A 12,802-nucleotide genomic window follows, 5' to 3' on the forward strand; every position below is an offset into this window, starting at 1 on the left:
GTTGAAGGGAAAGCTAAGATGTGACTGATGTTGGTTGTTGCTCTCTTTGGCTTCTAATAATTTAGGATCCAGTTCACTCAGTGGTGGGTGGGTAGATGTTTAACAGGCTCCGGCAATGGGAGGAAGGGGAGGAGGGATTTGCAGCAATTGCAGGTTTCCGTGGTATAAGTACTCCCACGTTCCCAATTTCAAGCTACCAAGTGGACATCCCTGAATTCAGAGTCTGGGAAAAGATGCTTGAAATCAGTAGGCTCTCAGCTGCTGGTACACATTGCCTCTGGCACAGGACTGGATTCACTTTCTGCATGTGGATCATCTCCATAACTATGGAAATACCTTAGCCAAAATGAAAATCAGTAGTTAAAAAATAATCATCCCGGGGGTTCCCACTGTGGCTCAGCAGGTTAAGAACCCAACATAGTATCCATGAAGATACAAGTTTGATCCTTGGCCTTGCTCAGTGGGTTAAGGATCTGGCGTACTATGAGCTGCGGTGTAGGTCGCAGATGCGGTTCGGATCCTTTGTTGCTGTGGTTATGGCATGGGCTGGAAGCTGCATCTCTGATTCAACCCCTAGCCTGGAAACTTCCATATGCCACAGGTGCAGCCCTAAAAAGAGAAAAAAAAAATCATCATCATCATCATCCCGGAGGTTGGCATTGTGGCCTCAGACACATCACTTTTCTTCTCTAGTTGTCCATGTGATAACTTTTAATGCTCCTTCCAGTGTTTATACCAAATGAGATTAAGTGACAGTTAACTGCATTTTGTGGGTTATTGCAGTTTAAGCCTCTGGAATTATTAAATACTCCCTAGAATCCTTCTTGGAAAAGTATTATCAATGTCACCCTTATATCTGATTTCCAGAAGTCGTTAGACCTATACTGTGCTCAATGACAGAATTTGAATGGACCAGTCCTTTGCTTTATGCTAGAGTCACAGATTCTCCTAGACACTGTCCTTACTTGTTTCCATGTCTTCCCAAAACTTTAGACTAAGAAAATGTTTACAAGAGGAGACACAGAGTTTCTTGCCCTGATTCAGCATATGCTAAAGATCAAACAGGCACTGAATAGTGAGAGTCAGGAGTGACAAGACCTGAGTCCTTATCAAGTGTGCCAGTTACTTCCTGTAACACCTAGGACCACTGACTTCATCATTCTGATCACTGGCTTCTCATCTGTAAAATGGAATTAATAATAAACTGTCCTAACAATAATAGCTAACATTTTATTTGTTATTTACTAAGCTCTTCTTCATCATTTAAAAAATTGAATTCTCAACTTTCTCTGAGGAAAGAGCAAATTCCCACCTTTACAGATACAAACACTGAGTTCTAGGTTTAATAACTTGTTCAGAGTTGCTCAGCTGATAAGCAATGGCGTGCCTTTCTGTCTGTACACAGTAGGTGCCTTCTCACTTATACCCGACTTCATGCCTGCCTGATAGGGCTGTTCTGCAAGAGAGTAAGTGACAATTTATGTGAGAGTATGTTAAAGGCTGTAAGAACTACACAGACGTTTACAAATCTAGAGTTCCCATTGTAGCTCGGCGGGTTACAAACCCAGCTCGTATGCATGAGGTTGCGGGTTCAATCCCTAACCTTGCTCAGTGGGTTAAGGATCTGGCATTGCCATGAGCTGTGGTGTAGGTCACAGACACAGCTCAGAGCCCATGTTGCTGTGGCTGTGGCATAGGCCTATAGCTGCAGGCCGATTCAACCCCTAGCCTGGGAACCTCCATATGCCGCAAGTGCAGCCCTAAAAAAAAAAACAAAAAAGTTTACAAATTTATTGTAATTGTCCATTACCTCATGCCATTGGTTCTGAGAAACTCATTTCTTCCCACAATTTTTCTCTGAAGTTGGCATGATCTTAAAATCAGTGGCTAAAACTTGGCTTCAGTCAGCCATGTGAAAACCTTCCATTGGTACCATCCGGCAACAAAATCTAAATACTTAGATTTTGACTTAGACTTGATAAAATATAACATTTTCATTTTGGTCAATGCATGCATATTACATTTATGGACGCCCATAAATGCCCACATTTCCAGGGGATTTATGCTCTGTGTAGGAAAGACATTTTTGTTGTCTATGTTAAGGATGCTTCTGAGCCAGTTTAGTCTGGTAATACTAAGTAGTCAATCAGTAAGCAAAGGTCACAATGTGTATTTTTATAATTTTGCATGTGTATGCCTCTAACTTCATATCATAGTTCAATTTGATTTTTGTATTGATTTTTTTATTCAAGTATAGTTGATTTACAGTGTTGTACCAGTTTCTGCTGTACAGCGAAGTGACCCAGAAAAATATGGAACACTTCATGAATTTGCGTGTGATCCTTGCACAGGGGCCATGCTAATAATCTTCTCTGTATGGCTGAAATTGTAATATATGTGCTGCTGAAGTGAGCATTAAATTTCATTGATTTAAATTATTAAATAAGCATTTTTTGAAATCACCATGAAGAAAAAATAGTTGATTTTGACACTACTTCTACTCTTAAAAACCTTGGACTCTAGTAATACATGTAAATATTCATAAGTAATTATGATACAGAATAGAAAGTGTTAAATGAAGATAAAGTTGAGGAGAATATAAAGGTCCAGACTAATAGGCGACATACCTAAAAAGGGGAATATTGGGTTGCTTGATAGTTGGTTTCCAAAAAAAGGCTTTTCAGTTGCTTCAAAGAAAATTCATGAAATAATGAAACCTCTTTTTCAATTGTTTAAATTATTTAACACAGTTTTTTGTTTGTTGTTTTTTTTTTGTCTTTTTGCCTTTTCTAGGGCCGCTCCTACGGCGTATGGAGGTTCCTAGGCTAGGGGTCAAATCGGAGCTGTAGCCACCGGCCTAGGCCAGAACCACAGCAATGAGGGATCCGAGCCCAGTCTGTGACCTACACCACAGCCACGGCAATGCTGGATCCCTAACCCACTGAGCAAGGCCAGGGATCCAACCCGCAACCTCATGGATCCTAGTTGGATTCGTTAACCACTGCACCATGACGGGAACTCCATTTAACACAGATTTTTAAATCCTTATGGATTATATGTAGTTTAATGATTTATAAGGTCATATAATGTTAAAATTTTGAGGTTTCTAGACTTCCCATATTAAATGCAAATATATTCCTAAACTTAACCAAATTAATCCAAAATGAGTTTGAACAACTTTTATTTGCTCTTTCAGCTAGAAGAACAATCGAAACACATCAGTCAAAAAGAAGATGTGGCTGCATTAAAAAAAAAAATTTATGACTTATCCATGGTAAGAATGACCTTTTCACAGTATTTCCTGTTAGACACCTGTTTCCTAAATAAAATCATGCTATGATTTGTGTTCCAGGAGTAAAAGCTTAAAGAGAAATGAATACTCTAGTTAGAGAAAGTCTTTGAAATACCTCTGTCTAAAGGTACTATATTTATGCAAGCTTTTTCCCTCAGTGATACCTATTGTGAATGCTTTTATTTATTTTTTATTCAAAGCAATGTAGCATGGCCTTTAAATGTTAAACAGTTAACCCTACATTCTTATAACATCAACTCTGATCTGTTTTCCTGGCTTTGTAAGATGAGGTGTTATTGCCCTGCCCTTCCTCCGACTTTCCTCTTTCTGTCCCTTTTCCATCTTCTGCTGACCGTATCTTTAGTATTTCTGTTGAAAGAACTGGTTAACATCTACATCTGTTATATTTTGATTTTCATTATTTCATTTTGAAGTTGACTCTAAAAGGTAAAATCCAGTTAGTTCCCGTTGTGGCACAGCCAGTTACAAACCTGACTCATATCCATACGGATGCAGGCTAGACCCCTGGCCTTGCTCAGTGGGTTAAGAATCCAGTGTTGCCGTGAGCTATGGTGTAAGTCACAGACTCGGCTTGGATCCCGCATTGCTGTGCCTGTGGCATAGGCCAGCAGCTGTAGCTCCGATGCGAACCCTAGCCTGGGAACCTCCATCTGCTGTGGGTGTGGCCCTAAGAAGCAAAACAAAAAAAAGTTAAAAATCTAGTAATGAAGATTTCCTTTATTATGACTCTAAGTGTTCTCCCTGTCGGGCCAAAAAAAAAAAAATGAGCTAGAATGAGCAAGAATTGCATTTCTCTCCAGTCGTTATCTCTGTGTCATTTGAAAGAGAAGATGCCCACCGTTGTGGTCAGCTGAATCCCCTTTTTGCACTACCAGTTCCAGGTTTTGCTGCCCCTCAGTCGATTTTGTGTTTGGATCGTGACTTTCCTAGAGAGCTGCTTATTTCTCTTGGATTCTTTGGTGGAGTCGTTGGTTTCTTGGAAAAGTAAACTCTGCCATCTTCCTGGTATCCCTGATACCTTGCAACTTCTTGTTTATTCTTTCCAGTGCATGGAATTCTTTTTTTTCCTCCTTGAAAATATTAATTGTGGAATCTAGGAAATTTCAGTTCTTACTGATTGCTTTTTAAACTTGCTACCCAGATGTCACCTTGGAATTTCAGCTCCTTTTTAGGTAGCTGACACAGGATTCCTTTGCAGGTAGACAAATAGATCTGTTTCCTTCAAGGGCTCTCTCCTGAAAGACAGGCTTCCCAGAGCTGTGTGTGAAGCTGGATATCAGACATGGGATCCTAAACACCAGAGGAAGTCCAATTTTTCAATTTTTCCTTTTAGGGATTGTGCTTTTGGTGTCATGTTACAAACCCTGCCTAATCTCACAAGATTTTCTTTTAAAGGTTTGATAGTTTTACTTTTAGATCCACAGTCCATTATGAATTGGTTTTTTTTTAAGGTGTGAGGTTTAGATCGAAGCTTGTGATTTTTGCATATGGATGTCCAAGTGTCCCAAACCGTTTACAAAGAAGAACACCTTTTCTTCATTGAACTGCTTATCTATCTTTGTCAACAGTTGGCCGTATTTGTGTGGGTCTATTCCTGTACTCTATTCTGTTCCAATGATTCATGTTTTATCCCTTTGCTAATTATACTGTTTTGATAACCATAGGCTTTGTAATATATAACTTAAAATTAGATAATAAAAAAAGAGAACCCCTAGCTTTCCTTTTACAAATTGTTTATTTGGGGAATCAGTTATTTTTACAAAGTCTTGTTGCCTTTGGAATCAGCTCTGGTTTATCTGATCCTCTTTCCTAGGGTAAGAGCGGGTACGGGCTTGAGAGCCAGCATGCCTCCATATGCAATTTTAATCTCTCTTTTCAGCCCTGCTCCTCATTGTCTGGGGTTCTGCCTGACCAGTTGTCTCTTCTTTGTTCTACATCAGAACCTTCAGCACACATCTTCAGGACTACCTGTCCCCTCCCCTCTCTCCTTTGTCAGCACACTGCCATCTAGTTTTCTTTTCCAGAAATGTATTTAAATCGCCTGACTACTGGTGGGCCCCTCTTCCGTTTTTTTTTGTGTGTTTTTTTTGTTTTGTTTTGTTTTGTTTTGTTTTTTTGTCTTTTTAGCTATTTCTTGGGCCGCTCCCACGGCATATGGAGGTTCCCAGGCTAGGGGTCTAATCAGAGCTGTAGCCACCAGCCTAGCCAGAGCCACAGCAACGCAGGATCCGAGCCGTGTCTGCAACCTACACCACAGCTCACGGCAACGCCGGATCATTAACCCACTGAACAAGGGCAGGGATCGAACCCGCAACCTCATGGTTCCTAGTCAGATTCATTAACCACTGCGCCACGACGGGAACTCCTCTTCCGTTCTTTTAACTTTTGCTGATTTATTTCCTTTGGTATTTTATGTTAATAGGATCACAAAAGGGAAAGAAAACAAATTCATGTGCCCAATATACCATATGGAACTGGAAGCCGCCAATGATTCTTTTTTATTCTTTCTTTTTTTGTTTTTAAGAAAAATACAGAGATTTCCTAACCACACCACTGGCATTCTTTTAAGTGTAAAATTTTAAAATGTTAGATGAGATGTTTCCATTGTGGCTCAGCGGAAACAAACCTGACTATTATCCATGAGGATGTGGGTTTGATCCCTGGCCTCACTCAGTGGGTTCAAGACCCAGTGTTGCTATGAATTGTGGTGTAGGTCGCAGACACAGCTCGGATCTGGCGTTGCTGTGGCTGCAGGTAGGCCTGCAGCTGCAGGTCCAATTCAATCCCTAGCCTGGGAGCTTCCATATGCCTTAGGTGTGGCACTAAAAAAAAAAAAAAAAAAAAAAAAAAAAAAAAAAAAAAGTTAGGTGATACAATCTATTGTGAAAAGTAGCCATTCTGGTAACAGGTGCAGTTATTTCCACAGACTGTCTGCTCACAGCTCTCTTTAAGTGAAATGGGCATGTAAATGTTTGGGCTCCATTAGTTTGCCAATAACCTGTTAAAGTGCATCATGATCAGCTCTTGACTATTATAGTTTCACCAAATGTCAAGTATTAAAAAAAAGAAGAACCTCGAGGATTTAAGTTTTGACAATTTAATACTTTATTAAAATCTCAAATTACCTTGAATCGATCATGAGTCCTTTGACGCCAAGATTTGAAGACCCGTGAAGGGGCGAGAGTGATGCGTGGAAGAAACTCCGAGTCTAATGACCTGTGCTATTCCTTTTTTTCTAGGAAAATCAGAAAGTTAAGAAAGATCTTTTAGAAGCACAGACAAACATAGCCTTTCTTCAGAGTGAGTTAGATTCTTTGAAAAGTGATTATGCTGATCAGAGTCTGAATTCCGAAAGGTATGAAATTTCCCATTTTACTTTTGAGTGTGAGTGGAATGTTTATTTAGGTCACCATCCATGTAAATGAAGTTCAGCCATGTAATAATAAAGGCTTTATTTGTTAACTTTACTAAAATGTTCTTTGCTTTCTAAAGATTTTACTTTTTAGTGTCAGATGTCCTAGTGAGTCTTTGTTAATTTTTTAAAACAAGCTAATTAATTACTTATTGGTTGCTCAGGACAGTGCAGGGCTTAGTAATGTTTGAATTCACTAGGAGCAGTCAGATACACCTGAAGTGTCAAGAGACAGTGCTAATCGAAGTGATTTGAAGGTAGATATTCTAGCCCTACAACATAAAAAAATAGGAAATGAGACGTCTTAGGCAGGTCATTTATTTTGCTAGGTTTTAGGTTCGCAGTATGCTGTTAATAACATGAGACCTAAGGCACACACATGTACACCCAGAGGCATGTAATTATATGTAAGGAAGATATGCATGGTTTTGTTTTTTGTTTGGTTTTTTTTGTTTCTTTAGGGCCATACCTGCAGCATATGGAGGTTCCCAGGCTAGGCATCAAATTGGAGCTGTGCTGCCAGCCTATGCCACAGCCACAGCAACACCAGATCCAAGCCACATCTGCAACCTGTACCACAGCTCGTGGCAATGCCAGGCCCTTAACCCACTGAGCAGGGCCAGGAATTGAACCCGCATCCTCATGGACACTAGTCATGTTCATTTCCACTGAGCCACAGTGGAAATTCCCACATGGACATTTATATAGGCACTTGTAAATATAAAAGGCATCTATAAACATTCATATATGTGTGTATCCCCTAGTACATGTACACTTGACAAAAATACCTTGTGTAGCATTTTGCAAACTTTAATCAGAATTAACGCCCTGTCATAGAAAGCAGTAAAACCTTTATTAAGCACTTCCTGCATACAGGCCCCTGAGCTAGCTCAGGAGTTCTGAGTGTTGGAGTATATTAAAAAAGAAAAGATTTTCTACTGTACAGCAACACTGCAAACCAGCTATAATGGAAAAAGTAAAAATCATTGTAAAATAAAAAAAAATTTAAAAACAAACAAAAAACAAAAAAGAAAAGATGTGCTCTCTGCTCTTTGAGAACTTGACATTTAGTTGGGAAAAATAAAAAGCTAAAGGGTTATGGGGTTAAACAACATAAAACTCCAATAATGTCAGAAACAATACGACCAGCAGTGTCGCACGTTGGGTACATGGTGAATAGTGTCCTTTTACTTTAGCAGAGGTGAAGGCTTTTTTAAAGAAGGGACGGTTGAGGTGAGCTTGTGAAGAGGGAGAGTTTGTGTTGGGGAGCAGAGGAAACAGCGGCAAGCAGCACAGGGCGCATTGACAGCTGCCTGGCACTCTTCCGTACTTTGCCAGCGTTCACTCATTCATGGTTTCCTATGAGAGAGGGGCTTTCCTTATCCCCATTCCTCAGATGGAAAAACAGTCTCCAAGACGCTCCAGGTGAGGCAAAACCCAAAAGAGGGGCAAGAACATGGGGAAAGATAAAACTGGTTTGGGGAACAGTGCTCAGACCAGTGGATGGAAAAGATATTTTCAATGGAAAGGCAAAAGTAAAAATAATAATAGTAGTATATTTAAAAGCTAAAATTTAAGGCTGTAAAGTAAGGGCCCAGAATTTTTGACTAAGGATCCTTGAGGACGCAGGTTTGATCCCCGGCCTTGCTCTGTGTGTTAAGAATCCAGCATTGCTGTGGCTGTGGTGTAGGCCGGCAGCTGTAGCTCCAGTTCAGCTGCTAGCCTGGGAACTTCCATATGCCACAGGTACGGCTCTAAAAAGACAAAAAAAAAAAAAAGTTATTTTGGCTTAGGAACTTAAATTGGGAAACTTTTAGCCTTATCAAGAGAATGAATGGACAGGTTATTATGGACAAAATTTGACAGTCTGAGGGTTTTTGGAAGCTAGCGATGGGTTTTGTCCACTGAGATGGGATAGGGGCTGGAAGTAAGTGGCTAATGTTCTGAGTGGACATTTTAAGGAGGAGGCCAGGACTTCTTCATAATAAAGCAGCAGAAGAATCGCTAAGCATGTTTAGAGTGAACAGAGAAAGCCTGGGTATGGATTCCTCAGTGGCTGAGGGTGAGGTGGAGGGAGGGCGAGCAGGAATTGGAGCATAGAGATGAGAAGGAATCACAGGAAAAGAGAAGACAACTGGAGATGGGGTTTATAAGGCTTAGAATGAGCAGAGATGTATCAGAGGTGAGAGAGTTGGAGTTCCCGTCGTGGCGCAGTGGAAACGAATCCAAGTAGGAACCATGAGGTTTCAGGTTCGATCCCTGGCCTCGCTCAGTGGGTTAAGGATCCGGCATTGCCACGAGCTGTGGTGTAGGCTGGCAACTACAGCTCCAATTCGACCTTTAGCCTGGGAACCTCCATATGCCAAAGGGGGAGCCCTACAAAGCAAAAAATAAAAAAGAGGTGAGAGAGTGGACTGGGTTGAAGGGACTGGTAATGTGAGTGCCCAGGGAGCAGGGACTTTGCAGAAGGCAAGGGGTTCAGTCCCAGAGAGGAACCAAGCCAGGTCAGCAGGCTGGGGTGGAGGGGCTGGTGGGCTGGGAGGGATGAGGTAGAGCAGGGCCTTGCAAGAGGAGGCAGGGGTGTGGGTGTGTGCTTGTGAGTCACTGGAAGAGAGGAGGCTGCTGATGGCCCAGAGGAACCGAGCAGAGCACAGAGGGATAGAAAACCAGGGTCAATGACTTGGGGCTCTGGAAAAGGTAGAGAGGGGTCTGGGAGGAGAGGTTTGGGGGAGAGGTGTAGGTAAGGCAGACCTAAACACCTAATCATCATTCAAACATAAAATATACTTTTTACAGGGATCTGGAAATAATCCGAGAGTACACAGAGGATCGAAATAGTCTTGAGAGGCAAATTGAAATACTCCAGTAAGTTTTCACATCATCTGCTCATCATATTTTACAATTAACTTATGTTTAGTTAGTAAAACACATGCCGCATATAAGACACGTTGCTGTATTCCAAAGGCTTGTTCCTTCTCAACATGGTGCGTTTCAGCACAGCAGCTTAGCTTTCCGATGCTTCTGACTCCGCATAAACGATTCAAATCCAGGGACTAGAGTATTTGTCCTTGCAATTCAGGTGAAATGCCCAGTGCATCTTTCTAGTATCTTTATTATACCATAAGGCATATTGGCTCTGACCTCATCAGCCTGCTCTGCAGCTCAGCCGAGAGGTTTTTAGCATCTCTGGTGGCGTGTGTCAGGTTACTAGGCATACAGGATCCTTCTTTCGCAACTTATTGTATCTGGTTAGCAAGTGTATTTTTCCTTTTTTTAACCTGTTCTGTCAACTTTGCAACTAAGTTGCAGGAATTCCACCCTCTGAGGGCCTTTCCCACAAAACCTTCCCCCCTCCTCCACTGCCCCCTTTCTCTTTTTTACCCAGACTATTATTTTCTTCTAATTTCCCCAAATGATGTCAGGTCAGGCTTAACAATTTTTTTCATCATTCTGAGTGCTTATTAAGTCTCATCTGTGGCAGTGATAGGGTGGACATATTACAGGAGTCCTGATAATTCATTTATTCATTCATTCTGCAGGTTTTCACTCAGCCAGGAGCTGAGGATAGAGTGGCAAGTAGGGAAAAAAGCCTCTCTCCTTTTGGGCCTAGTCTACTAGGCAAAGAAGATGGAACCTATTAATACTTACAGAAATACATATAAGATGCTAAAGAAGAGAGGGGGGTGCAGGGGAGACACATGTCTCCTAAGGGCATCCACTTAACCAGGAAGGTTCAGGGAGTGTTCCCGGAGGAAGCAACAGTTGAGCTGAGCTCTGAGGGCTGAATAAGCCTGAAGCAGGGAAGGAGGAGCCAGTCTCTAAGGCAGAGACCTCATTTGATAGAAGAGGTTGCTGAGGCTCTGACAGCTTAAATGGCTTCTGTAAGGCATGGAAAAAGTTAGTGGCTGAGTTGGGGTTTGAACCCTGAGTCCACATCAGAGCCTTTAACTGGTACACAACAGTGCCTGGTGGTACAACACCAGACCACAAGTGGGATGCAGGAATAGCCAGCAGAAAGCAGCGTGAGGTACACAGCATGTTCAACGCCTGGCTGGGGTGTGTGCTGTGGATGGAGAGCAGGTGGGGCCCGCTGGCTTCAGGCCTTTGGGGCACAGAGACCTGCACCAGACCTATCCAAGCCACAGCACCCTCTGATGGAGAAGTGGGTTCCGTGGGATAGCTGATTCACTCCTAAAACGCCTTGAGACCTTGAAAGAGAGGTGATACATTGTTCAGTTGCACTTCTAGTAATGAATTAGGATAGCAGTTTATGAGGGTTGCGGGGAAGTGGTAGAAAGTTGCAAGAGGTGGTAGCTCCACTTTCTGAACCTCACAACCTGAAAAGACAGTGGTGACATTCACCCCCACTAATGCTTTCCGTATCTATTTATTTCATTTGTTTGTTCTATAGAACAGCTAACAGGAAACTGCATGACAGTAATGACGGCCTAAGGAGTGCCCTTGAAAACAGCTACAGCAAGTTCAACAGATCCTTGGTATGCAACAGAACTTTTTTAGTGTTTTTCTTCTTGTTATTTTTAAAATTTTATTGAAGTGTAGGTGAAGCAACAATTTTTCGTTCTTTCTCGTGATGGTATATTTTGTTTAAGATCGTGTATTTTCCTAGAAGAGAACTTATAATAATGGGAAACAATTTCATATAATAAAAGGAGGCACCATTTTCCCAAATTAAAAAATATGGGAGTTCCCGTTGTGGCTTAGGGGGTTAAGAACCTGACTGGTATCCATGAGGAGGCGGGTTCAACCCCTGGCCTCATGGAGTGGATTAAGCATCTGGCATTGCCACAAGCTGTGGTGTGGATACCTAGTTGGCATAGATACCTAGTTGCCGTGGCTGTGGTGTAGGCTGACAGCTGCAGCTCCTATTTGACCCCTAGCCTGGGAACTTCCAGGGGTGGCCCTAACAAGAAAAAAAAAAGGAAGAAAGAAAAGGAAAAATAGGCGACTCATCTGCATAAATAAATATCTAGATGTTAGCCAGCTTTTTGCTAAGTGTTCCAGAAAACCAGAGAAAGATGTATAAGATGTGACCTGGGTCCTGGAAGAGTTCATAGTGTAGTAGGCGGTTAAAATGTGCACGGACAGCAATAGCAGAAGAAAAACTGGGAAGTCTCTTGGAGGCACAATTGAAATATTACCCAGTGGAGGGTAGAGAGAAGGATGCTTCTGGCTGAGGAGTTTAGCTAGACCCGTTGGGTATTCTCTGTCTTAGTGAACTCATCAGAGCGGAGGCTTTGGGCTTCAAATGTTCCTACAGAAACCAGCTAAGGCCCATTTGGAATTTTGAGGACCTTCCCAGACTCTGTGTGCTGGAAAACCTCTTCTCCCTGTTTTGAAGGGTCAGTTTCAAGCTTGGGGTTCCAGTGCCGCAGGTTTGGGTATGGATGAGTCTGTCACCAAGCCAAATTATACTTCAAGAAGAGATAAATCCAAAGTCGATATTGCCAGGTGCTAGCAAAAGTGGGGAACAAGGACGTCTTTTAATGGCTTATGTGGTAGGATTTGAACTTAAGACACAAGAGATTGGGGGATGATTGCAGTTTTTCCCTTGATTTCTTTTTTTTTTCCCATTCTATTTATTTTATTTGTATTTATTTGTTAAGATCCACATATTATTTATTTCCTTATTTTTCGTCTTTTGTCTTTTTAGGGCCACACCCAAGGCACATGGAGATTCCCAGGTTAGGAGTCAAATTGGAGTTGTAGCTGCCAGCCTACCCCACAGCCACAGCAATGCAGATCCAAGCTGCGTCTGCGACCTACACCACAGCTCGTGGCAATGCCAGATCCTTAATCCTGAACCCGCATCCTCATGGATGCTAGTTGGGTTTGTTAACCACTGAGCCACAATGGGAATTCCACTTTATTTTTAAATTGAAGTATAGTTGATTTAGAGTATTTCAGGTATACAGCTAAATGATTCAGTTCATACACACACACACACACACACACACACACACACACACACACACACATATTCTTTTTTAGATTCTTTCCCATTATAGGTTATTACACGATACTCGATAGAGCTCCCTGTGCTCTACAGTAAGCCCTTG

At 41.8% G+C, this 12,802-nt stretch overlaps 1 protein-coding gene across 1 annotated transcript in view; it reads left to right on the plus strand.

The window, feature by feature from the left end:
* The window catches only part of RASEF (RAS and EF-hand domain containing), a gene marked incomplete at its 5' end in the record, with an annotated part of 83,063 nt that overhangs the window by 40,842 nt on the left and 29,419 nt on the right, over positions 1–12,802 (plus strand). Inside the window, 4 exon segments of the mRNA XM_021064670.1 lie at positions 3,197–3,274; positions 6,553–6,668; positions 9,522–9,590; positions 11,137–11,221. Of these exon segments, the coding sequence (XP_020920329.1) occupies positions 3,197–3,274; positions 6,553–6,668; positions 9,522–9,590; positions 11,137–11,221 (348 nt within the window).

This window comes from Sus scrofa, chromosome 10 (genome assembly GCF_000003025.6).
Source record: "Sus scrofa isolate TJ Tabasco breed Duroc chromosome 10, Sscrofa11.1, whole genome shotgun sequence".
NCBI classification, from domain to species: Eukaryota; Metazoa; Chordata; class Mammalia; order Artiodactyla; family Suidae; genus Sus; species Sus scrofa.